This window comes from Helicoverpa armigera, chromosome 11 (genome assembly GCF_030705265.1).
Source record: "Helicoverpa armigera isolate CAAS_96S chromosome 11, ASM3070526v1, whole genome shotgun sequence".
Lineage (NCBI taxonomy): Eukaryota > Metazoa > Arthropoda > Insecta > Lepidoptera > Noctuidae > Helicoverpa > Helicoverpa armigera.
The window spans coordinates 12302902-12326426 of NC_087130.1; the positions used below are offsets into that span (position 1 = coordinate 12302902).

The 23525-nt window shown below is 35.7% G+C and overlaps 4 protein-coding genes and 1 pseudogene across 4 annotated transcripts; 3 read left to right on the forward strand and 2 right to left on the reverse strand.

Moving 5' to 3' along the window:
- Nucleotides 1-403: 403 nt before the first annotated feature.
- Nucleotides 404-5642, forward strand: LOC135117558 (cytochrome b-c1 complex subunit 2, mitochondrial-like; annotated as a pseudogene).
- A 1179-nt stretch (nt 5643-6821) lies between these two features.
- On the reverse strand, nt 6822-7199 carry LOC135117559 (multifunctional methyltransferase subunit TRM112-like protein). Its single transcript, XM_064036963.1, has one exon. The coding sequence runs from the start codon at nt 7197-7199 to the stop codon at nt 6822-6824; it is 378 nt and encodes a 125-aa protein (XP_063893033.1).
- A 3883-nt stretch (nt 7200-11082) lies between these two features.
- Nucleotides 11083-14889, forward strand: LOC110370058 (DIS3-like exonuclease 2). Its single transcript, XM_021325767.3, is given in 5 exon segments — nt 11083-12911; nt 12914-13766; nt 13874-13968; nt 13971-14131; nt 14240-14889. Coding segments are annotated over 5 exon segments (2985 nt in total). The 5' UTR covers nt 11083-11245; the 3' UTR covers nt 14450-14889.
- A 1744-nt stretch (nt 14890-16633) lies between these two features.
- On the forward strand, nt 16634-18243 carry LOC110370100 (uncharacterized). Its single transcript, XM_049850717.2, has 4 exons — nt 16634-17190; nt 17363-17521; nt 17603-17788; nt 18112-18243. The coding sequence occupies exons 1-3, from the start codon at nt 16701-16703 to the stop codon at nt 17770-17772; spliced, it is 819 nt and encodes a 272-aa protein (XP_049706674.2). The 5' UTR covers nt 16634-16700; the 3' UTR covers nt 17773-17788; nt 18112-18243.
- Nucleotides 18244-18980: 737 nt separating this feature from the next.
- On the reverse strand, nt 18981-21840 carry LOC110370079 (COP9 signalosome complex subunit 1). The gene is given in 4 exon segments (XM_021325799.3): nt 18981-19502; nt 20092-21438; nt 21527-21604; nt 21686-21840. Coding segments are annotated over 3 exon segments (1452 nt in total). The 5' UTR covers nt 21539-21604; nt 21686-21840; the 3' UTR covers nt 18981-19409.
- Nucleotides 21841-23525: the final 1685 nt, after the last annotated feature.

Genomic DNA, 23525 nt, shown 5'->3' on the forward strand with positions numbered 1-23525 from the left:
TTCATTTATTATCGCCATTAAAGAGAGATGAAATTAACATCTGTTAAGTTATATACAAATACCATTTTTATGAGCAGAAGCGCTACTACTATATTAATGATATTCCCATTTACGTGTTCATTATCACATAAAATTGGGAACAGGACAGGAGAAAGAAGAAGAAGTGTTCATTTTCACGTAGTTTATTTTGTATTCACTGCAAACCACTCAACAGGGAAACCGATGTGGATCGATTTTAGTATCTGTCAGCCTGTCACTGTCTTTTTACAATCTGTCATATCGATTTTGAAGTTCTGTAGCTCATCCCTAAAACGACGTGCTACTGATTGCAGCGCAGCCTAAAATCAGATTTTTCCTTGAAATGGCATCGAAATCGAAAACTTTCGTAACCCTCTTATTCGTCATGTTACGGTAAATATAGTCAATAACATTCAGTAACTTTACTTAATATCGGACAGCGAAATTAGTGGTATTTTAAAATAAATTAAGTTCTGATCTGTCAAACCCTGTTATGTAAACCCTTTTGACATTTTCCTTCGTTAAATCAGTCGGAAACATGCTCTTTCTTGGCTTACAGACCAGGGTTACGCTCAGGCTGCGCCTGGTGTCAAGAGAGCCCAAGGTCTCCTGTGCGGTCCTGCCGAACAAAACTTTGTAGCCGCATTGGACAATGGGTCCCCAGTCACTCGCGTAACCGTAGCCTTCAAGTAAGTACTTATATTTTAGCAGTCCAAATGAGTAAGGTGTGCCAGCCTTTCTTATTAATCATTAAATAATGAACCAATAGCACTATTCAATTTTGTTTGTAAAGAATACCCCTACCAAGCAGACATTTCTTGGTTTTATTAATCTTTGGACACTCACATGTTTCTAACATAAACATGTAATTTATATTAGAAGTACAATCTGTTGATAATGATAACTTCATTCTTGAGAGGATAGTATGTCATAGTCAAAATAAAAATAGTTTTATATTCAATTTATACCACTTGTGCTGGTGATGTTTGTCTCCAGCCAATTTACTAATACATTGACTACTGTAATTTCCAGGGCTGGTACCCGATATGAGCCTCAAACTGAGCTGGGTATTGCCCATGTTCTCCGGTCTGCTGCGGGCTCAGCACCAGGAATGCCAATAGCTTCATAATGGCACGTAAACTGGCACAGATTGGAGCTTCTGTTACTGCCTCTGGTGACAGGGAGTTTATCTATTACACTCTTGAGGTAAGCTTAGCTACTTAGCTGTTTTATGTTCACCCCATAAAATTTTAATTATATTACTAAGTTTTTGGCAGTGTTAGGGTTGCCTAAAGATATGTTATTGAAATAGGAATGGAACATTTTCATAACAAAGCTTATAAGTGACATGAAACCAACATACGTAACTGGTTCACCAAGTGCATGTAACTTTCGATAGACACATAATTATACAGAATAGAGAATACATTTGTTCGCTTATTGTGTAATCTAAAAGATAATTTTAAGATACCAACAGTATAAGCATTTATTAGAGTTTAGACATTTATGCAAGATATGGTCCCACACACTTGTATATAAGTATATAAATATTATTTACAAACTTAAATACTTTTTAATTGCTACACAAAACCCATTGTTTTCTTTTAAATTAACCTTATGAGCCCAATTAATAACAGAAGACTACATAACTAAACATACATTTCAGACCACCCAAGACAATGTTGATGAGGCAGTAGAAATCCTCACCAACATGGTCTGCTGCCAGGAGTTCAGACCTTGGGAGCTCTCGGACAATAACGCCTCAAGTTTGACATTGCTGCTCTTCCACCTCAGGTATTTACATTAATTTTAGACTTTTAGTGAAAATATACACGTTCTGACATGTTAAAGATAAATCAACTTGTTTTGCAGTAGCTTACTGCTGCAGACTTTAAAATTTGATTTATGGTCAGGATAGAGAATGAAATCCAAATCAGAACTATAGCCAATGATTCATGATTTAGATATTGTAAAAATAACTGAAACAAAAGTTTATGCTTTTAGTAAGTTGATGCTGTCATTTTTCTACTGTACTTTATCTATGTACTCATAGATCCGTGCTGTGGACTTGCTGCACAAGGCTGCCTACCGCCGAGGTCTGGGCAACTCGCTTTTCATCTCTCCCAAGAGGATTGGCAAGATTTCATCTGAGTCTTTGCAGCACTACTCATGCAACTTATTGGCTGCACCTCGTTGCGCTGTTGCCGTAGTTGGAGACTCTCAGGTATGATCAATTTGAAGAAAAAGGGCTGAAACAGGTGTTATACTACTACATGTTTGTGTAAAATAGAGGGTTTACTACAAAACTTTAAACCCTGTTTTACACTTGTCTAATAAAATTTTGGCTGCAAAATGAACCATATGTCAACGTCATAATTTGTAATTTTTAGACAAGGCATAAACTGACGGTTAAAAGTTTTGTGGTAAGACGGAGAATGTTTAACAATTTTGAGGAAAACAAAATTTGTCTCATTGAATTCCAATTGAAGGCATACAAACCAAACTTAGTAAGCAAACATCAACTTTGTGTTTCTTTCTACTTTTCAACCGACTTCAAAAAAGGAGGAGGTTCTCAATAGGGTATTTTAGTCTAGATGAGAAAAAATTAAAAGTGTATTACAATGATTGTTTAGAGGAAAAGCAATCGGGAAATGTTAGTTTCACTTCGTAAGGTACATAAATATATTTTTATTGCAGTTTAAAGTTTTAGGTTTTTTATCTGTCTTTGAACACTACGAAATGTCGCCGCCATGCTAATGACGTCATTACGGTAGTAAACAACTTTAACCAAGTGTTTCTCATATTTATATCCACTGGTACTTGAATCCATAATTTGTCTGGTGTTTTTACACTAGTGTTCTCACATTCAGAAACAACACACCAACGATACGGAGCATAAATACTCATTATTAAAATTTTCAATACATATCAAAATATGTATTACTGACAGCTGTAGTTTGTTTACTAACGTAATGACGTCATGACCAAAACGATCATGGCGTCCGTCGTGTGCCGCGTTTTCGCGAAATACGCGCGAAATTTGAAATTATGATAAAACAATTAATTTATTTTCGTACATAACGAGAAAAAAATATTTTTAATTTTTAGAGATATATTAAGACTAAAGAATTTATTTAAGATATATTTCAAAATGCATGTAATACCCTATTCAGTTGTATGTTTTTTTTTATGTTTGTTACTCACTTTCTCAAAGACGCCTGGACCGATTTCAAAATTCTTTTTATTTGAAAGGGTATGCTTGTCATTTGGTACCATCGTCATCAGGTCAGGATCTGATGATGGAAACCCTGAGAAATCGAGGGAAACCTTCGAAAGTTGTAGGCATACTTAGGGTAAAACTTGACATTCAGGTGCATGCCTGAAAGCACTATTCAACAGTGAAGGTTTGAAGCTGACCTGATGATGGAGACCAGAGAGGGTCGAGGGAACTCGACAACTGAATATGTAAACTACCTCGTTTTGGGCTTATATTCTTTGTATTGATGAGAACTTTCCACATATATGGACAGTGACAACTATTCATATCACTGAAAAGTTGTAATAAAAACTTTTACAAATTAAACCGACTTCCACTAAAAAACAATTTGAGGTGCATCGGCCTAGAAGTCGGTGGCAAAATTAACTTAGTAACATCCATTAGACACCGACTTCTAGGCCGATGCACCTCAAATTCGTTTTTTAACTTTTAGTGTTTTTGAAGTCGGTTTAATTTTTGTAAAAAAGATTTTTGTATATTAACTTTACTGTTAAAAATAATTCCTTCATTTTCTGTTGAATTTACAGGAGAGAGCCAACATGATTGCCCAGAACCTCAATCTGACTGCTGGTGACACCCAACGGGAGAAGCCACCAAATTCCATGGTGGGGAGCTGAGGTAAGGTCTTCTTGTACATATAATATATATCAAAAGAACAAAAATAGGTTTTAAAAGCTGTGAATACCTAGTTGTTACACATTTTATCATCATTATTATAATCTTACATTATGCACTACTCAGGCACCATAATTATTGAGACATGGTGTAGTTCGCGCCAAACTTTTCCCAGAAAACAATTTTAGGTATCAGCAAGTTGTATGGACATATGCACAGACTTTGCTCGGAATTCAGTTTCGAATGACATTGAATTTTACGACTCTAAATTCATTTGTCTCATGTTTTGTAATCAGGAAGGAAATGGGAGGTGATTTGGCGCACGTCGCGCTGGCTGTGCCTGAGCACCCGCTGGCTCTACGCAAGCCCTGGCCCTGGCTGTTGCTGCTAAAGGTAATTCACAAATAATACTACATATATCTTTAATTATATTATTGATTCCCATCCATACTCCAAGTGCTGTTTTATCTGATAACTCCCAAAATTGTAGCAATCCATCTCAATTATTCTTTGTCGTCTTTTCGAGTCTAAAATTATAACCTTTATGCTGCCTGCCTGTTTTACAGAAACAATAACAAAATGATCCTTGATTACAGCTCTTGGCAATGGTCCAGTCACCAAGTGGGTACGGACAACTCGCCCCTGGCCAAGGCAATTGGCAATGTTGGCCCATTCGCCGCGGCTGGATTCAGCGTGTCCTACTCCGATAGCGGTCTCTTTGGTGTTGTCCTGTCGGTGCCAAAGGATGAAGCTTGTGCTGTGAGAATACATTTTTATTATTTCTATTTAACTTGCACCTTCTATACATGTAATCCTCCTACACAAAATTCTGTAAGATTATGTTTTATTGCAAGACAATGTGAAACTGCGTAATGGAAGGGGTGGTATGTTGACAGACGAAAGCTCAGAGTTTCAGTGACGAAAACTTAAGGTTTTAAATTAATTTTACAGGCTGTGAAGGCAGTTGGTGGTCTTTGAAGAAGCCAACACTGAATGACGCTGCCATTAAAGCCGCAAGAACCAACTGAAACTGGAGATCCTGAATGAAGCTGATGCTGGCACTTCTCTTGCTGAGTGCCTTGCAGCACAGGGTCTGTACACAGGCTCCATCAAGACTCCCGCTGACCTTGCAAAGGAAGTTGATGCAGTTTCGCCAAGTGATGTGTCTAAGGTAACTTAGTCTCACCAAAACAATAGTATACACATACAAAATCATTTGAGAATATTGTGCCATTTACCATTCTTAAATTTACTTCTTGTTCCTTATAAGTTAGGTAGGCTCATTAGGCAGTTAATTATAGCAACTAACTTATTTATATGCTTGATACATTATAGCATCTACACTAATCTACAGGCATATTAAGTACCTATAAAATCATATGTGCCGATCACGATATGTAACCACCAAGTAAACATGTAACTTAAATAGAAGATTTACTGACAAGTCCTCATATAAACCAGTCTCAAAACTAAAATTAAATCATATTTTATTTTTACAGGTTCTGTCAGCTGCTGCCGGAAACAAAGTCGCCATGGGTGCTGCGGGAAATCTAGCATTTGTACCTTACGTAGATGAATTATAAATCAAACCTTGTAATAGTTGTTAAAATCACTTATTTTATAGTACGAAACATGATGTGAGAAATTACCGGTATAGTATACTGTGAGTCATGTGTCACTTATATTGATTATAATTTATTGTTCAATCAAAATAAATAAATCATTACTTATTTATGGTTATTTTATTTACCCTTCCAATGTAGGTGCAAAGGTCATCCTGGCATGAAACTGGTAAAGAGAAATATTTCCGAAACAACATAATCCCATTTAGTGATACTAGTTTAGCATGTCGTCTTTAGATGAGATGTCAGTAATATTCTACTACAACCTATAAGTGTTACTGTTATGCTTCTGGAGCACCTTTCGTACCAGGACAGCCAGAACCGTTCAAACAACATAGGAAATTACTCCATGTTGAGCAAGATCAAAACCTAAAATAAATTGTTTATTTGTACCAAAAATATTTTACTATACCACAAGGATTAGTAAAAAGGAACTACTACCTATACACAATTTTTTCTTTATGTGAACTCATCAAATGTGACTCCTCCGCTGTGGATTAAAAAGTGTGAGGGAGTGTCAAACTCTTACTGACTAAAACCAATCATGTTTCTTCTGACGCCCTTCATTTAGGTACCAGGGCAGCATTAACTTTTCGAACAATCCCGAAAATCAGACCAGTTCATGAGATTAAGGCCTCAAACAAACACTTCAGCTTTATAATTATTAGTATAAATAATAGCAATTATTACTTTTTTAAATGTACAACCAAAGTAATTTTCTGGGTTTTTATAAAATTCCTTTTATAATGCTCCAGAACTACTAAACCAATTTTAAAAATTCATTCACTGTTTGTAGCTACGCTTTATTTATATACGAACTTTAAGAGAGTTCCCCAAGATGCGGGTAAAACTGTGGGAAACAGCCTTTATAGACATAAAGTCAGAAATTATTTAAAAACTGCATAAGTAAGACCTTAAAGTATTTATTTTTGGGATCTTGTAAAGAAATCCTTTAGCAGTGTTATTTGGTTTATTGACTGGAATATTAGTCTAATGACGGAATACTCTAATTCGTACTCAGCTTCATCTGGTTAGACTGGAAGCCACCCCAACGTAGTTGGGAAACAGGGTAGGCAATTGATGATGGTTAATGATATAATTACACTATACGAAAATACATAAATAAAAAAATGATTAAATAAATTAATGTTTGGAACAAAATATTTATTGTTGCAATCAAAGTTAAATATTATGTACACTCACATCTCTGTACAGTTATAATGCTAACGTTAAAAAATAATTACTTAGTAATTTAAAAGAAAACTTAAAAGCGTAAATTATAAATAGGTTTATTGTACTTCTGCTTCTGTCAACAACATATTTGGAATTCCCTTGGAGATGGGAAACTGTCTGCCGGATTCTGGGCAAGTGAGATTTCCTTCTTCAACCTCTACTTCAAGTAAGACTTTATGTACTTTCTTCAAAAACTCTTCATTTTCTTCGTATTTTGGTTCTAAAGTTTTGGGTAGACCATCACCATGGCCAATACTATTGGCAGCTGCCCAGAGAACTTCCCAATCCAATTTCGGAATAACACGCGTTATAAATTCTGGATTAAAGTCAATTTCTGTTACTTTTACATCTGTAGCATTTATAGCCAGAGGATATCCAGTCATGACACCTTTTAAGCACTTCGATGTTAACATGTTATGCGTTATGAGCTTCATTTTGAAATCACTGGATTTAAAATTCTGCCAGTAAATATTGTTTTAATTTTGGGTATTCTGTTAACTTTGAAACCACATCCAAAATATAGGTTATCTTAGCTCCTGTTTGTGTTTGGTTGACTGACAGACAGACCGAAGATAGACAAAAGACATTGACATTGGGATTTAAACTTGACAGTAACAGTGACTTTCGTTAAAGTGTCAATATAGAGGTAAACCGAAAGTTAACCAACTAATTTAAATTTAAATTAAGGAATATGGATGCATCATAGTTGCATTAGTTCCCTCTCGGCTGATGGCCACATCCGCAAAAAACATGTCGATGTCAGTTTATATTTTAAGTTTATTTCAATAATACTCGCGATAAATAATTATTCACAACACACACACAATGTAAAACTCACCCAAAAGTATATATTTTGCTTTTATTTAATTTTATTAATCCTACACAATCCACTGCACTCTAAATATATAACTCTCTCGATAACTCTTGCACGACATAGAATGACAAACAATACGTATTGCCCTACTCTCCAAAATACTATAATTGTTAAAACCACCATGACTACTCAGGAACTCATGCTATGTATAGATAATTCGCTACCTATAAAATGTCATTCTATAAACTTAGCAGAGGAGTGCCATGACATCATACATAATCATACATTTAAAACTTTAACACTAAATATTCGAAGTTTAAATCGTAATTTCAACTCCTTCTTACTAGTTTTAAACAGACTTAATGTAGACTTTGACGCTATAATTCTGACGGAGTGCTGGCTAGAAAATTCTCCAACAGTTCCACATATCCAGGGCTATAATTCTTTCCATACAACTAATCACGTGAACAAAGCTGGTGGGGTAGTGGTCTATGTTTTGAATATTTGGTCCCCTCTGGTCCATGAACCTTTAATTGACGATGCTGACTGTATTTTTCTGCGCATTCCAGAGGTTATTAACATCATGGGTGTGTACAGATCTCCGTCTTTTAAGAATACTGACAATTTTATTAACTCTTTACAAAGAATAATAACCACACTCAAAATTAAACCTTGCACCATTTTTACAGGCGATATAAATATTAACATTAATAACCAGGCCTCTAATGATGTCTCAACTTATCTCTGTACGCTTGCTGAACTGGGTCTAAAACCAGCTGTAAACCTCCCAACGAGAGGGGTTCATGTATTGATCACGTCTTCTATGCTGGTGAAGTAGATGTGGAAACTATAATTTGTTCTTCATCCATAACTGATCATAATTTAATTATTACTGGTATGACTGGATCAATCGTTAAACCGGTCCCCCGACCTAGGTATAGACTACGTATTGATTATAATTCTATTTCAGATGAACTGAATAATATTGATTGGTCATCTTTAAATAATGTTTCCAATGTTAATGAACAAGTGGACATTTTTATTGGTGTTATAAAAGGTGTATTAGACAAAAACTCCCAACGTATGCGTCTGTCTAGATCAAGGATCATACTCAAGCCCTGGATGACACAAGGTTTACTAAAATGTTCTCTAGTAAAAGACAAACTTCACCAGGAAACTAAAAAATATCCCTTAAATGATATTAAATCTATAATTTATACTAGATATCGGAATTTTTACATCACTTTAATACGGAAAGTCAGGAATCAGTATCAATCTAACCTACTTGAAAAACACAAAGACAATCCTCGTGAACTTTGGAATACTATCAACGACATTACACACCGGAAAGCCACCACAAAGTCCCATAACCTTGAACTAACAACCATTAAGAGCTGTCCCAATGAATCAGTTAATATATGTAATGACTTTTTTGCTTCGGTAGGTGAATCATTTGCTAATAAAATACTGTTGGAGTTAGATACTACACAAATTGAACTTGCTCATAAAATAGATACTTCTAATTCTCCTTCTTCTTCTTTCTTTTTTGAACCAACTGACAGTGACGAGATCAACAGCATCATTCTCAGTCTAAAATCTAATACTGCACCGGGTCTCGATGGCTTATCAGTTCAGTACATAAAAGCTATTAAGGATCACGTTACTAGTCCCCTTGCTGCTATTATAAATAATAGTTTAACTACTGGTACAGTCCCAGATGCCTGGAAATCAGCAGCAGTTGTACCGATTCATAAAGGTGGTGAAACTAATAGTCCCAATAACTTTAGACCTATTTCTTTGTTGCCAGTATTTTCAAAAATATTAGAAAGAGTGGTCAATAAACGTTTAGTGAGGTATCTTGAATCCAATAGTATTTTATCACCAAATCAATTTGGATTCAGAACAAAACGCTCAACCCAGGATGCAGTAAAGTTACTCACCCATAATATTGTACATAATCTAGACAATGGCAGGGCATGCATTGGTGTTTTCCTAGACCTTGCAAAGCCTTTGACACCGTGTCAATTCCAATTCTACTGCGACGACTGGAAAGCATCGGTGTCAGAGGTATAGCTCTTGATTGGTTCCATAGCTATCTCACTGGAAGACAGCAATGTTTAAAAATAGATTCATGGGTTAGTTCCTCCAGAGAACTGTCCTTTGGTGTTCCGCAGGGCAGTGTTCTTGGTCCTACTTTATTTTTAATTTATTTGAATAATCTTGCCTCGTTAACATTGCGAAATGCTGAAATTATTTGCTATGCCGATGATACCGCTATAATATTCCATGAAGCAAATTGGAGTGAATGTTTTAGAAGGCGGAATACGGAATGACAAAAGTCTTTGAGTGGCTCTCTGATAATTTACTGACGTTAAATACTGCAAAACGAAATACGTATGTTTTCATAAAACCGCGATTTCATCTCCTTGGTCACATCTGATATCAAAATTCATGAGCGTACTTGCAATAATCCACCTAATGTTAACTCCTGTAACTGTAACTTCATTCAACGAACTCATACCATCAAATATTTAGGCGTCAATATCGACGAAAAACTTACATTTAGTGCTCACACAGCAGCTTTATCAGCTAGGGTCAGAAAGTTGATATATGTTATGAAACAAATAAGAGACGTAGCAAACCCAGATCTTGCAAAATATATTTATATTGCTCTTTGTCAATCGATTGTAACGTATTGTATCAATACCTGGGGTGTTGCTGCGTCACATTTAATCTCATTGGAAAGAGCTCAGCGGTCCGTGCTAAAGGTTATGCTAAAAAGCCTATAAGGTATTCCACGGCACTTATTTACAATGAAACGAACTTATTAAGTATTCGCCGCCTTTACATAAAAGCTGCTGTCTGTCTTACACATAAACAAATATTAAAACCTGAATCTTACAACAAACTGCTGAAAAATAGAATATTTAGAATCCCGGTACCCACAGTTAATACTTCCTTTGCACAAAGATTCTCAAATTTTTATTTCCTTATTTATACAACAAAATCTGTAAAATCTGTAAATTAAAAGACGACACGGCGCGCGTAATTCAAAAAGGTTACAAAATATTTAAATGATTTATCATATAACGAAGTAGAACAGCTACTAAAACCCACACAGTAAGAGAGGAAGAAATTTTTTGCACATTACACACACCCTCACACACACACTCACGCACACACACCCTCACACACACACACAAACACACACATTGGCTTCTTGTTATAATTACTTTAAGTCTTGTATTTGCATTTTGATCTCATTAGTCCTTAAGGAAACTGTATTGTTGACAGCCGCGATACAGGCTTTGCCTAGTGCGGTTGTCATTGTAAATTATTACTGTATACTCTGGAATGCCTAATAAAGATTTATTATTATATTATTATTATTATCCTTGGGCCACATGAGGTGGCATTATTTTCCAACAATCCGCATTATGCACACCTTTTACGCATTTAGGTACAACACTTATTTCAATTTATTTCATAATGTTTCATAACAAATTGTAATATAAAATTTTAGGTTGGTAACCTTGGTCTAATTTGTCAACCTTAAATTTTGGTAGATATAAAAAGTCCATAAAATTTTAATTGCACGCTATATTTGTTTTATGGAAATTTGTTGTTTCATCAAATTAAGTTCAAGTTTTTGATAATTTCTTAACGATGTCTCATCTGTGTGATTGTGTATCTGAAAGAAATTTTGACGTAAACAGGCCATCGGGTGCCCAACTTTCCACGTCGCAACCTTTTCGTTCTAAAAGTTCAGTCAACAATAGGATTCAAGAACATCAGAATCACTGTCCAGCGAAAAAAGCTCAAAAGCATGCCTCGCTTTCACGGCATAAACAATCACAAGGTGAGGCTGCAGGAATAAATTCCCAGACGTATACTAATTCGACGATAAGTGATATATCCACTCAGTGCCAAAACATAAATATAAACAGTGAAAACGATGAAGTAGACCAAGGAGACAGCCCAGCCTATCCAAAACGAAAACATTCAAAGAAAAAAGAAAGAATAAAGAATTTAAAAATTCCTTCAAGAGAAGCTATGAATATACCACAAACATCCGAGTCGCATCGCGCCCAAAACGATGAGGCATCATTGCACGAGTTTTTTGCACACCAAATAAGTCCATTGTATGCATCTACTAATTCTCGGTACCTTGAAAACCTTCGTCATCATCCTCAGTTTCAGCTTTCGCAAAATATGCAGGACTCAAGAGAGTATTTGACTAATGCTCAACATGCTGCAAGTTTACCCAACACTCCAAATTTTCAGGCAACACAAAGACCTACATCAGCTAGTATACCAAGCTCACCAGTTGTTTTAGTTGACTCTATGACTCCTAAATGCATACAAAATTTTCTACAACATCCATTACTTAGCAAATCTTTTAGTGTCAGAAGTACGGAACCTTTCAAATTTTTAACAGGAGAAAATGCAGATAACAGTGATGTCAACACAACCCCTAAACATAAAAGGAAAAACAAAAAGAAAGCTAAAGAAACTGGTGATATTAAGTTTGACCCTTACATCTCAGCAGAGAGAATGGAAGCTGGGCTAAAAGATAATGTCTTTATTGAAGGAGTATTGAGGATAAATCCTAAACAATTCCAACATGCATATGTTTCTAGCAGTGACAGAAGTGAACAAGATATTCTTATTGATGGAATAAAAAATCGTAACCGTGCTTTAGAAGGTGATGTTGTAGTTGTACAGTTTACAGACAGTGATAATGAAGACAGCAATGATGACAACAAACAGAAAAAAGGAAAAGTAGTTTATATCAAGGAAGTAGTTCACAACAGAACCTGCATAGGCTCTCTGAAGTTGATGCCTGATAAAAATAGGCAGAGAGCCTTGTTCATTCCACGTGATCTCAGAATTCCAAGGCTTAACATACCATTCACAAGTTGGCCTGACAACTTTTATAATGATGCCAAAACTTATGAGAATACATTGTTTTTAGCCAAAATATTGGAATGGACAGATACCAGATTTGCTATGGGGAAAATCGTTTGTAACATAGGACAATCTGGAGATATGGTAACAGAAACAAAAGCAATATTAGCTCAAACCGATTTAGATGTCAAGCCATTTGGTCCTGAAGTCAGACATTTGTATCCAAGATTAGATTACAAAATTCCTGAAGAGGAGATATCACTTAGAGAGGACTGTCGGAAATTGTGTGTGTTCAGTATTGATCCATTTAACTGTCGTGATATAGATGATGCTGTCTCTTGTAGAGAACTGGAAAATGGGAATTACGAAATTGGAGTTCACATAGCTGATGTTGCTCACTTCTTAACAGAAGACACTATTTTGGATGAAAAGTGGCAGACAAAGCAACAACTATTTATTTGGTGGAAAAAGCTTATCATATGTTGCCTGATGATCTCTGTATGCTCTGTTCTCTTTTTCCCGGGGTTGACAAATTAGCCTTTTCAGTTTTCTGGGAGATAACTAAAGATGGAAAAGTTCTAAGTCATAGATTTGCAAAAACAGTAATTAACTCTTGTTGTCAATTAGCATATGAACATGCGCAATCAGTACTGGAAGATAAAGAGGATTCTGAAACAAGCTTTCCTGAAACATATAATAATTTTGGATATGCTGATATATCAAAAGTAATAAAAATTCTTGGGAGTGTTGCTGCAAAATTCCGCAAGGATCGTTTTGAAAGTGGGGCTTTAAGAATTGATCAAGCCAAAGTTTCCTTTCATTTGAATGCTGCTAATGGCTTGCCAGACTCATTTTGGATATACGAGAGTAAAGAAAGCCATCAACTTATTGAAGAATTTATGTTACTTGCTAATATGACTGTAGCTGAAAGAATTCGAGAGGATCACCCATCATTAGCATTTCTGAGATGTCACCCAAAACCCAGTGGGTACATGTTGAAACAACTTGCTAAATCCTTGAAACCAATGGGTATTGAATTAAATATCAACTCTGCTGGTGAGTTGCATCGCTCCCTTTTGGAACATGTTGGTCCAGACTGTACAGACAAAGGCAAAGTGATGGTTTTAAACATGCTGTGTGCAAAGCCTATGACAAGAGCTAAATATTTCTGTGCTGATGGGTGTCATGATGATGACTTTCATCACTATGCTTTAAATGTTCCACTCTATACACATTTCACCAGCCCTATACGAAGATATGCAGATATTATGGTGCACAGGTAAGAAAATATTTTAAACTAATCAGTAATGTATGACTATGGTTTGAATCCAATAAATAACCAACTCCAATTTCTAGTTTTTCAACACCTTGTGATAATAATTTCAGGTTGCTGGCAGCGAGTTTGAAATATAGAGAGACCCCAAAATGGGATGTAGACAAAGTTCGTATGATCGCAGCCCAATGTAACAAGCAAAAATACAATGCAAAAAAGCTGGTGAATTGTCAACAGAAATGTATACACTGAAGTACATTGAAATGAAGTCACCATTAGTGACTGAAGCTGCTGTTGTAGAAGTGAGAGAAAAGTATATTGATGTTATTATAATAGCCATGGGGTTAAATAGAAGAATATTTTTCAATAATGTAAGTAGTTAATACCTTTTCAGTCAATTATATCCTGCTGACTGTCCAATAAGTAATCCTGTTGTTAATATGATAGCAATATAATAAGTTAAACCTTGAAATTTTCAGGATTTTCCAGGGAAATACCAATGTATTAAAACGGAAGGATGCTCAAGGCTCTCTAAAATGGAATTAACATGGAATGCTACAAATGATTTACCAGAAATCAAACAAGTTATTCAAGTATTTTCTATTTTACAAGTTGAATTATATAGAGGTGATGACATGGTGAAGGTTGAAACCAAACTTGTTAGGCCAACTCAGGAGCCATCTCCTTAATAAGTACTTTTATAATAAAACGAAAGGTACCTACATAGTGTCTTAATGTGATAGTATTTTACAAAATGAAATCAAATGACACCAAAATAATACTATTTTATCATTATTGGCTACTCATAATAAAATATGAAATTCTTAATTGTAATAGTCATTTTAAAGATTGTTGTGTAGGTATTTGTGTTAATTTTTAACTTTTGAATAATGAAATAATGTGTGATTTTATTTACAGTGGTCAGTAGGTATTTATATTCTTACGTATGTTTTAGCTTGCATGTTTACTGTAGACGTTTTACTTAGTACAAGTAAATAGTTAAATATTTTTAGTTTTAGGGCAACAAGCTCAATCAACATTTGAAACCCGCTAATGGCGGAATTAATAAAATTTGTACATAATGTATTGTTTATATTTTCCCTAATTAAATAATCTATATTAGTAAGAACTTGTCTTTTTTTCTTTTGTTTTGAATTGAAAATTTCTTTCACTGTTGGAAAGCTATGGATGATTATGACAGAAAAGGATAAAACGTTTATTTCAAAGAAAAATAGCGGAATGCCACATACGTTTCAATCGTAATCGAGTCGGGATTGGATCGCAGTCGAACGTGAATCGTATGTCGCTTAGGTGAAATTAGGAGAATCGGGCCCCTGGTACCTAATCGGCTGCATCCGCAACTTACTTATGAATAAGGTAGTCAAATGAATATTTACTAAATTCCCTGCGAATCTTATTTAGTTTCGTTTTCGAACACATAATATGTGGAGAGTCGTATTCATTCGAACTGAGTTGGGACTAGTTGGGTTGGGGAGAGATCGACGAACGACTGGAATATCTTTACCGTGACTGGAGCTACCATCATAATAAATAAAAGTTTTATTTGTTCGACTCAGAATGAAATTCCAGAAACATCTTTCTATCAACCTTACCTTGGCACGATTTTTAATTATTATTGTTTTTATTTTATTTTACTGAGAAACTTGGGGAGAATAGGAAACAGGGATCGGGTTGTTATTTCTTTAATTATCTGTCGGCATAAATTTGACAATGTCAAATTGTCAAACGGCCAAATGGCCATGCGCGTCATCCAGTGATGCCAGATGGGGATTCCCCAAATTTGGGGTATTTTCTGCCCACGGGGATTTTTGGGGAAGAACTTTGGGGATCAGCGGGGGATTAAAATTGGCTTGGAGGAGTTGGAGGATTTTTCGAAAAAGTTTTATGACTGAACGCGACCAAATTACTCACTACTTAATTTGAACGCACCATAGAACCACACACAAAACATACACACACTACCACAATAATGCTGCGTGCGGAGAACGACGATGAACGATGATATAATCATCGGCAAGGATATTGACTATATTTATGTTACAAAAAGAGCTGTTCGAGCCATTTAAAATCTGGGTCCAAAAGTTTATCTTAGAATGAAATTCAAAGAAATAAATATTCCGACTGTTGCCTCTCAATACATTTTTGATTTAATGTAAGGTCGTAAAACAAAAATAAACATTGTTTTACGCAAAGTTTAGTTCAGTAGTTTGTAAACAATGTTTATTTTGTTTTACGAACTATTGAGGGTTTTAAATTTTTCTGCCACCGGGTGGCGCCACGTATGCGTCTGGTCCAAACAGCTGTCAAATAGTATGGAATTGTAGGTGCCGAACTTATTGTTTATTGAAATTCTGTTATATTGGAAGTGTTATTGATTTTATTATGGACTACGGTCAGAATAAGGTTTCCGAACTAAAATTGAGCTAAGAGAGAGGGTGCAAAAGTCACTGGTACTAAGGAAAAGCTTGCTGAAAAATTTGTTAACACAATATGATTTAGTTTTTTATTTACTCAACCGCAATACTAAAACAATAATGCAGTGCTTTAATTATAAAATAAAAACCACTAAAATCGTTCACTATTCATAGTAAAGATAAGCACTTTGACAGTTACCTGGACCTGACGACTCGGTGCTGCCACCTCGTGGACGCCATTTTAGAAAACCCTCATCAAAATTTTTCTAATTACTGGGGTTTTTCTCAAAACACTAACATTTTGGGGATTTTGGGTGAGATTTGGGAGAATGCTAGATCATCATCTGGCAACACTGGCGTCATCTCTCGTCAATCAATCTACAATAACAAACAAAGAAGTTAGGTACCTACCTATATTGTAAAAGTCGTAAGGGATAAGGTGTTCTGATATTGCCGAGAAAATAAAGATTTGAACTCAGATCACATATAATTTTTGCCAAAGAAAATGGATAAACTGGGGCTGAATAGCTCTATTACTAAAACTATAGAAGACTTGGATTTGCTATCAGTTTTAGAACGTTTAGACGATTCTTTGCAGCAGAATACACAACTTATACAACTGGTAAAATCGAACCTGCTTGATGAAGACATTTTAAATGAAATAAAAACTATAGTCAGTCTTGGAACACTTCGCTTGTACTTTGGTAAAACTATGAGAGACTTGAAAATTGTAATAGAGGATGATGATAGAGAACACGAAATAAAAGTGCAGTACAAAGGCCCTAAACATTTGATTATATCAGATATAAATTTGCCCAACTCATCAACACATGAACATGAATTTGGATGTATCACAGAGATTACAGAGTTATTCAATCAGAATGTGAAAGACCTGGCTAGATATTTTTATGAATTAGAAAATATTGATGAGTTTTGTACTGTTATGGAACCGATTGTAAAGTCATTCAAGGATAATTACAGAATAATATTCCTTGGTCAGTTTGGAGTGCTATTGTAACAAGAATATAAGATTCATTAAAAGAGAATTGATGATTGTATTAATACTACTGACTGTGCAGCCTGTTAAGCTATTGTGAAAGCTTACATAGATGCTTAAAACGGTACAAGCTAGATAGAAGCTTGAATTAAAAATAAGATATCTTTCAGATGATAGGACATGGCTGCATGTGGAGGTGACTCCTGAAGGCTTTGCCACTAATATTTACCTTGTTGGTCAGTCAGAGAGTTGGCACAATAAGTTACAGGCAGGGCTTCTCCATTGGGATCATGATAAAAATATTGTCGATAATATTATGGCCATATTTGGTAATTTTCAATTTACTATGATACTTAGCGCTTAGTTAAACATTTGCTACATAAGTTATAGTTATTTTTTTGTTGTTTTAGATTTCAGTCAATTTCCACATCCCACGTCAAGTACATCTGAGGTTCCAAAATGGATAGTGAAGATGATAACTCTGCAGCATGTGGAATATGTTTATCCACAAGTCTACCTGATGTTCCTGGATTGCCCCTCCCCTCTGTCAAAATTCATTGTGTGGGGTTTATTACCATAGGACCTGTTTGTATCAGGTATAATACCTATTACCTATACCTACCCACAATAATCATATTTCCAAAATTTTGGTTTATTTCTTTCTTTCCAAAATCATTGTGACAATTCAAGGTCTTGTAACATCATATTTATCCCGTTGGTCGGTCAGTGGGTCGTCTTAGGGCGGACAAACTTTCACAAAGCAGCCTGGACGTTAATGATTGATAACCCGCAATCGAAGAGCATGCTAATGTCGGTCTTCCAGTCGTGTCCGTCCCATAACTGGCATGCTCAATTCCTGATATCAGATATGAGTCTAGGACACTGTTAAAAGCCTGTAAATTTATTTATCTTTTTTCAGTGGTTAGTGGCATGTGCTGGTAGTCGGCCCCTGCCTTTGGCGTCGCGAATGGAAGTTGTCCAACTTGTCTTCAGCCAATTACGTGCAGAGAAAAGATAATTAATAAAATAAATAAAAATGGTACCTGAATGATGTCTAATGTTTATTTGATGCCCAATGCTGTGGTTGTTTACATACCTTATCTAAATAATACGTAGGCATAAAGGTGCAAATAATAAAATGAGGCTCTTAAATGCAAAAGTTAGTAGGTACCTAAGGTTGATGTTTGTATGTATGTTTGTTACTGTTTCACGCTAAAACTACTGGATGAATTTATTTTTGTTATCAACGTGAGGGAATTAGTTTCCACGGGGCGCGGGTGAAACCACAGGCGAAGCTGGTTTATACTTTATCATAAAGAGGACACGTGTTTTACGTTTGCACCTTAACTACTGAAGCGACTTTGAATTATTGTTGGTAAAGTTGTATCCTCGGCCGACAGTCTATATTTAATCCCGACACCGGAAGTTGTGGTTTTAATAAACACCTAAACCGATTTCCTAGGATGCTCCTTCAAAAGTTGCCATGTTAAAATGTTGGGTTGCAACCCGTTACATTTATTGTAAAGACCCATTGTATAGATATGTGGGTAGGTGTAGCAGTTATACTTAAAAACGCTTTCGTTTGCACTGAATCCGAAAAGGGCTCTGACCTGCCTGATGTCTATATGTCTGTACCTTGACCTGTACCCTATTAAAAAAATATTTCAGTTGGGTAGCTACACTATTCCCAGATGATATAGGCGATATTTAATCCGGGTACGCTAAAGCAGGTTACACGGGACGCAAGTGAAAGCAAGAGAAACGGCTACTATTGAATAAGTAAAACAATTGATGCTTTTACTTTTTAATTAAAAATTACGTAGACATAATATTTTGTGGTTACATAGAATAATTCAGTATAAACAATGTTGAGAAAGAATGCTTGCACCAGCTGTTCATGTTTCTGTGATTGCTGATAAAACATTTTCCTTAAAACAATAATTATCAGTAGTTTGCAATGGCAAAACTGTTGAAACTTTGCGGGCCTACTCCTGCAGTCTCATTAAACAAAAAAACATAAGCAGATACTCAGTACACAAAAAGAGTTCTTTTTAAAAATAAGATCTGATTTCATGTGACAATATAAATCCAATTAGAGAGGAGCAGTAACAAAAAAGTCCAACAATGTTCATCTGTATGAAATGCTTGCTCTAAATTGGTTGATAGTGGCATTTAAATTGTCACGACAAAACTTTAAGTAGACTATGAGTAAATTCATCACAACGGCACTGTGTCAAATGTACGTGGAGTGAGGCTGGTGCTGGATCCTGGTGCTTCACCACTTTGCGGGCCTGTGTCTCTGCCAACATTCTGAAAACACATTTTATTATTTTTAATTTTACATAGTTATTTTTATTTAAAACTAGCTGACCCCGAGAAATTCGTATCGTTTAAACCTTCCCTGGACCTCTACAAACATTTTAAAACCAAAATAAGCCAAATCGGTCCAGCCATTCTCGAGTTTTAGTAAGACTAACGAACAGTAATTCATTTTTATATACAGGAATGAATTTTATCCAGTGCGCAAACTTTGTCAACTTATAGTTAAATAAGTTTTATAGATACGTATATTTTTATTTTGTAGTGTTTTAGTACAAAAAAAAGTTATTGATATCGAAAGATGTTTATTTTGTAACCGATAGTATGGTCACAGTCGTCATAGTAGGCACGGCGGAAACGCGAAACCGGTTTACTAACGCGAGCTCCGCTAGGCGCGCGTAAGAATAGTTGGTATCCATATTTTGCTGATTTTGGGGCGGACAAAAGAATGAAAAAAATTTTTTTACTGATGATGTAGAAATGTTCTGTTAATGATTCTGGACCACCAGTTTTTTTTGCGCACTGCTTAAACTTCATTCCTGTATAAGATAATAAAACAACCTAAAGTTTCAAATCTCACCTTCACATGAATTTGATTTTTGAGCATTGCAGCACGTAAAATAAGCATAGAAGTTCTTCGTTGGTATTCTTTCCCCATGGCCAGGCTCCTTTCAAAAGTAGTACTCCTTTGATCCACATCTTTAGCATACAATATTTTGTTGTGGGAATCAATACGAGCTTGGATCTGGCCATCTAGTATTAAAAGCATCAACTCATCCTCCAGAGCATTCACAGTACGATTGAATGCTGCAGCCATCAAGCGCATGTCAGCCGACAGGTATGGACTGAAGTATTGAATCAAAGCTCTGTTCCTTATTTGCATGTACAGTGAGTTTAGATGGGGAGCTAAATACATGTCTAACAGTAGATTATCTCTTATTTCATCCAATAGCCTTAAGCAGGAAGCATACTTAGATTCATAGAATTTAAAAATTATGTCACGTAACTGCGGTTCTAACTCTAAAAATAATTTAAAAGAACTGCTAACTATGACTTGCTTTTGTAATTCAGAACGATCAAATGTAGCAAGTGCACACAATCCACCATAAATGGCAACATTATTGCTGCTAAGAAGTTCAGGGTAGTCACAATGATCAATGCTGGCTGCTAGGAAGTGTTTAGCAGCAGACTTGTACTTCTTTGTAGCTAATTCTGCTAGACCAGCAGCACATTTTAAACGGGTCAGTATTGACTGGTTAGAGTCTTTACCGGGACTTCATTGAAATCTGGAGTGCCTTCTGCTTTAGATAATGTAGTTAAGAACGTGAGCCCAGTTCTGCAGATACACTGAAACTTTCACAACATTTAGGCACATCATTATAATGTGTTTGCCACTTGTACAGTAATCTCTGGCTCTTGAGTAACACTTGAGGGCACTTGTGAGGTCACCACAATCAAGATAATGGTCACCAAGATCATCATGACCTCTTCGAATACTCTCTTTTATTGAATTTGTTTTGTAATTCTTGAGGTCTGTATCTAATTTTTCCAACTTTATAGCAGCCTTCTTGGTTTTTGATTCAATCCATATAGTGTCCAGGACTGGGATATCTTGTGAACCCATTTGTACGGCAACATCAGGCAAGCCTGCAGATGCAACTGCCTCAGCCAGTTTTTTGTGAAGGGTTTGGTAAAGGCTTACGTTATATGTTGTCATGACGTAGGAAATAGCCATTTTCAGAGCTTCCAATCTGAGGGAAGGACAATGGTCGGCTACAAACATCAGTCTATACAGTTTAGCAAATCCAGTATAAGAAGCGGCGTATGTTTCCAGATCCAGAGTAGGATTGTCAACCACATAACATTCAGTTTCATTGTTTTCGTTATCTTCAGGTGGAACATCCACCTGCATAGGTTCAGCTGTGTTCTGAAAATAAAGACATTATCGTTATGTTTGTTACTTGTATTAATGTAATCATTGTCTACAAAGGACTCATAATTGCAAATATACTTACCATTTCGAACATTTTCTATTGTGTACTTGACTTGTAAAAGAAAATACGCGAATTCCACTGTCAACGCAGAAAACCAACCTAAAACAAAGTGTTTTCAACAAATTAGTTGTTCAATATATTTGAAATGGACAAAGGTTAATACCAAAATTAAACACTCACTCAGTATATGTACACAAGATGATGATTGTAACAGTAATAATTATTATCAAAATACCTTTATCATTACGTTTCTTCTTGGCAGCGGCATTTTTCTTTTGACGAGGTATATTTTAGTGTTGCCAATTATCATTTAGTATGTTTTATTTTCATACTATGTTGCCATACATTCTGTAAGTAATTTAGTTGGTTGTGTTGATGTCAGATTATTTGCGGATCAACATAGTGAGTTTCACGGAGGAAACTTCTGTGAGTGCAGTGGCGCTTCAGTCGACTGTGCCATCTCGAAGTTCCGTGACATACCTATTATGATTTTTAGTCAAACCAAAAGAGAAACCCGAGACCCCATTACAGTTTTCTTAAAACTCGATTTTCGAACTCTTTTCGAAACTAAATCCGCGCCTGAGTGCGCTCATGTACATCCCCATACAATACATGTCATGTATGTTCATTCATACCTAGAATTAGTTTGGACAGACTCCTACTTAGACTTCGTTTTCGGTCACCAAGCTGTTTCATAGGAAAATATGATGTATGTACCAAGTTTTATTTTTACGACTATAACAAAATATAAGGTATTATAAATATTTTAGGGGGCCCCTATACCATAAACTAATAATTGCGCTTGAAATATTCACAAAACTAGCACATAGTACGTTTGTTATTTGTGATATTACTTAGATTAAAAGTACCTAAATTGTTGTATCGAAATTAATATTTTTGAGTGGCTTCCATAATAATAGGCGTTAGTTTTAGGGTTTTAGGCATTGGTACAAAATTTTATGTCAAGATGGTCCTAACCACAGACCGACCGACCGACCGACCGCGCCAAACTTTGCTTAACCGACTGATCTGCAATCTGCAATGGGGTCGTTCAAATATTACGTTAGCAGATTTATTACAATTATTTACCCCCCCCATCTCCCTTGTCAGCAAAAGTAAGCCAAGCTTTTACCCCCTCCCCCCATGCTTACGTAAACATTTCTCAATTAAAAATGTATTTTTTTAATATTATAATTATAATGTATAGTATCCGAACAGAACAATACAAGTGAACAGCGCGCGGTAATTCCCCGAATCGATTCTAGGCGAGCGCCTAAACGTATGCGTGTATATTTGAGGGAATCCCCGAAAATGCGTTTCGTTTTCAAGCATAGACAATGTGAGGGTTGCCATTCGTGTAAAAAAGTAAATACCTATCGATGACGTAATCATCATCTGGACTCCCTACCCCCATGTCATCAAAATAAGCAAAACAAAGTCCCCCCAGCCCTCCTATAGTGCTAACGTAATACTTCTGGAAGACCCTAACATTTCTGGGAAAGGGATGATATTGTTTTCGTTTCGAAACATTAAACTGAAAATTATATTTTTATGAAAATAAACTTAATCAACTTCAAAAAGAAGGACATTTTTATTTGTCTTTTTGTATGGTTGTTGGAAATTGAGACATAGGTACCTACCTAGTCAAACAGGAAAAGGTTTAGGATAAAGTTCTCTGCATTCGTACCTTCTTCGAAAATATTTTAATTTTTAAGTAAGCTATGATCATTGTCCAAGCCGTCCGTTTATCTTTTGTCGACTACATAAAAAATATGAAGGACCTACTTACCTACCATAAGCATTTTACAAAAGTGATTAATTTGCGTGATTGCTTAGTGTTGGATAAGACTGATTTCTGTCGGTTATATACCAACCAATATTTTGCCTTAGTATGAATAGGTAGCGTAGTTGAATATCTGTATAGCCGAAGAAACATTTGCACACCGTATTCAAATTTTGAAATTAATTATGATATCCATCATCGCTTCGAAAGAAACTTAGGTAACTTTTCATCGATATT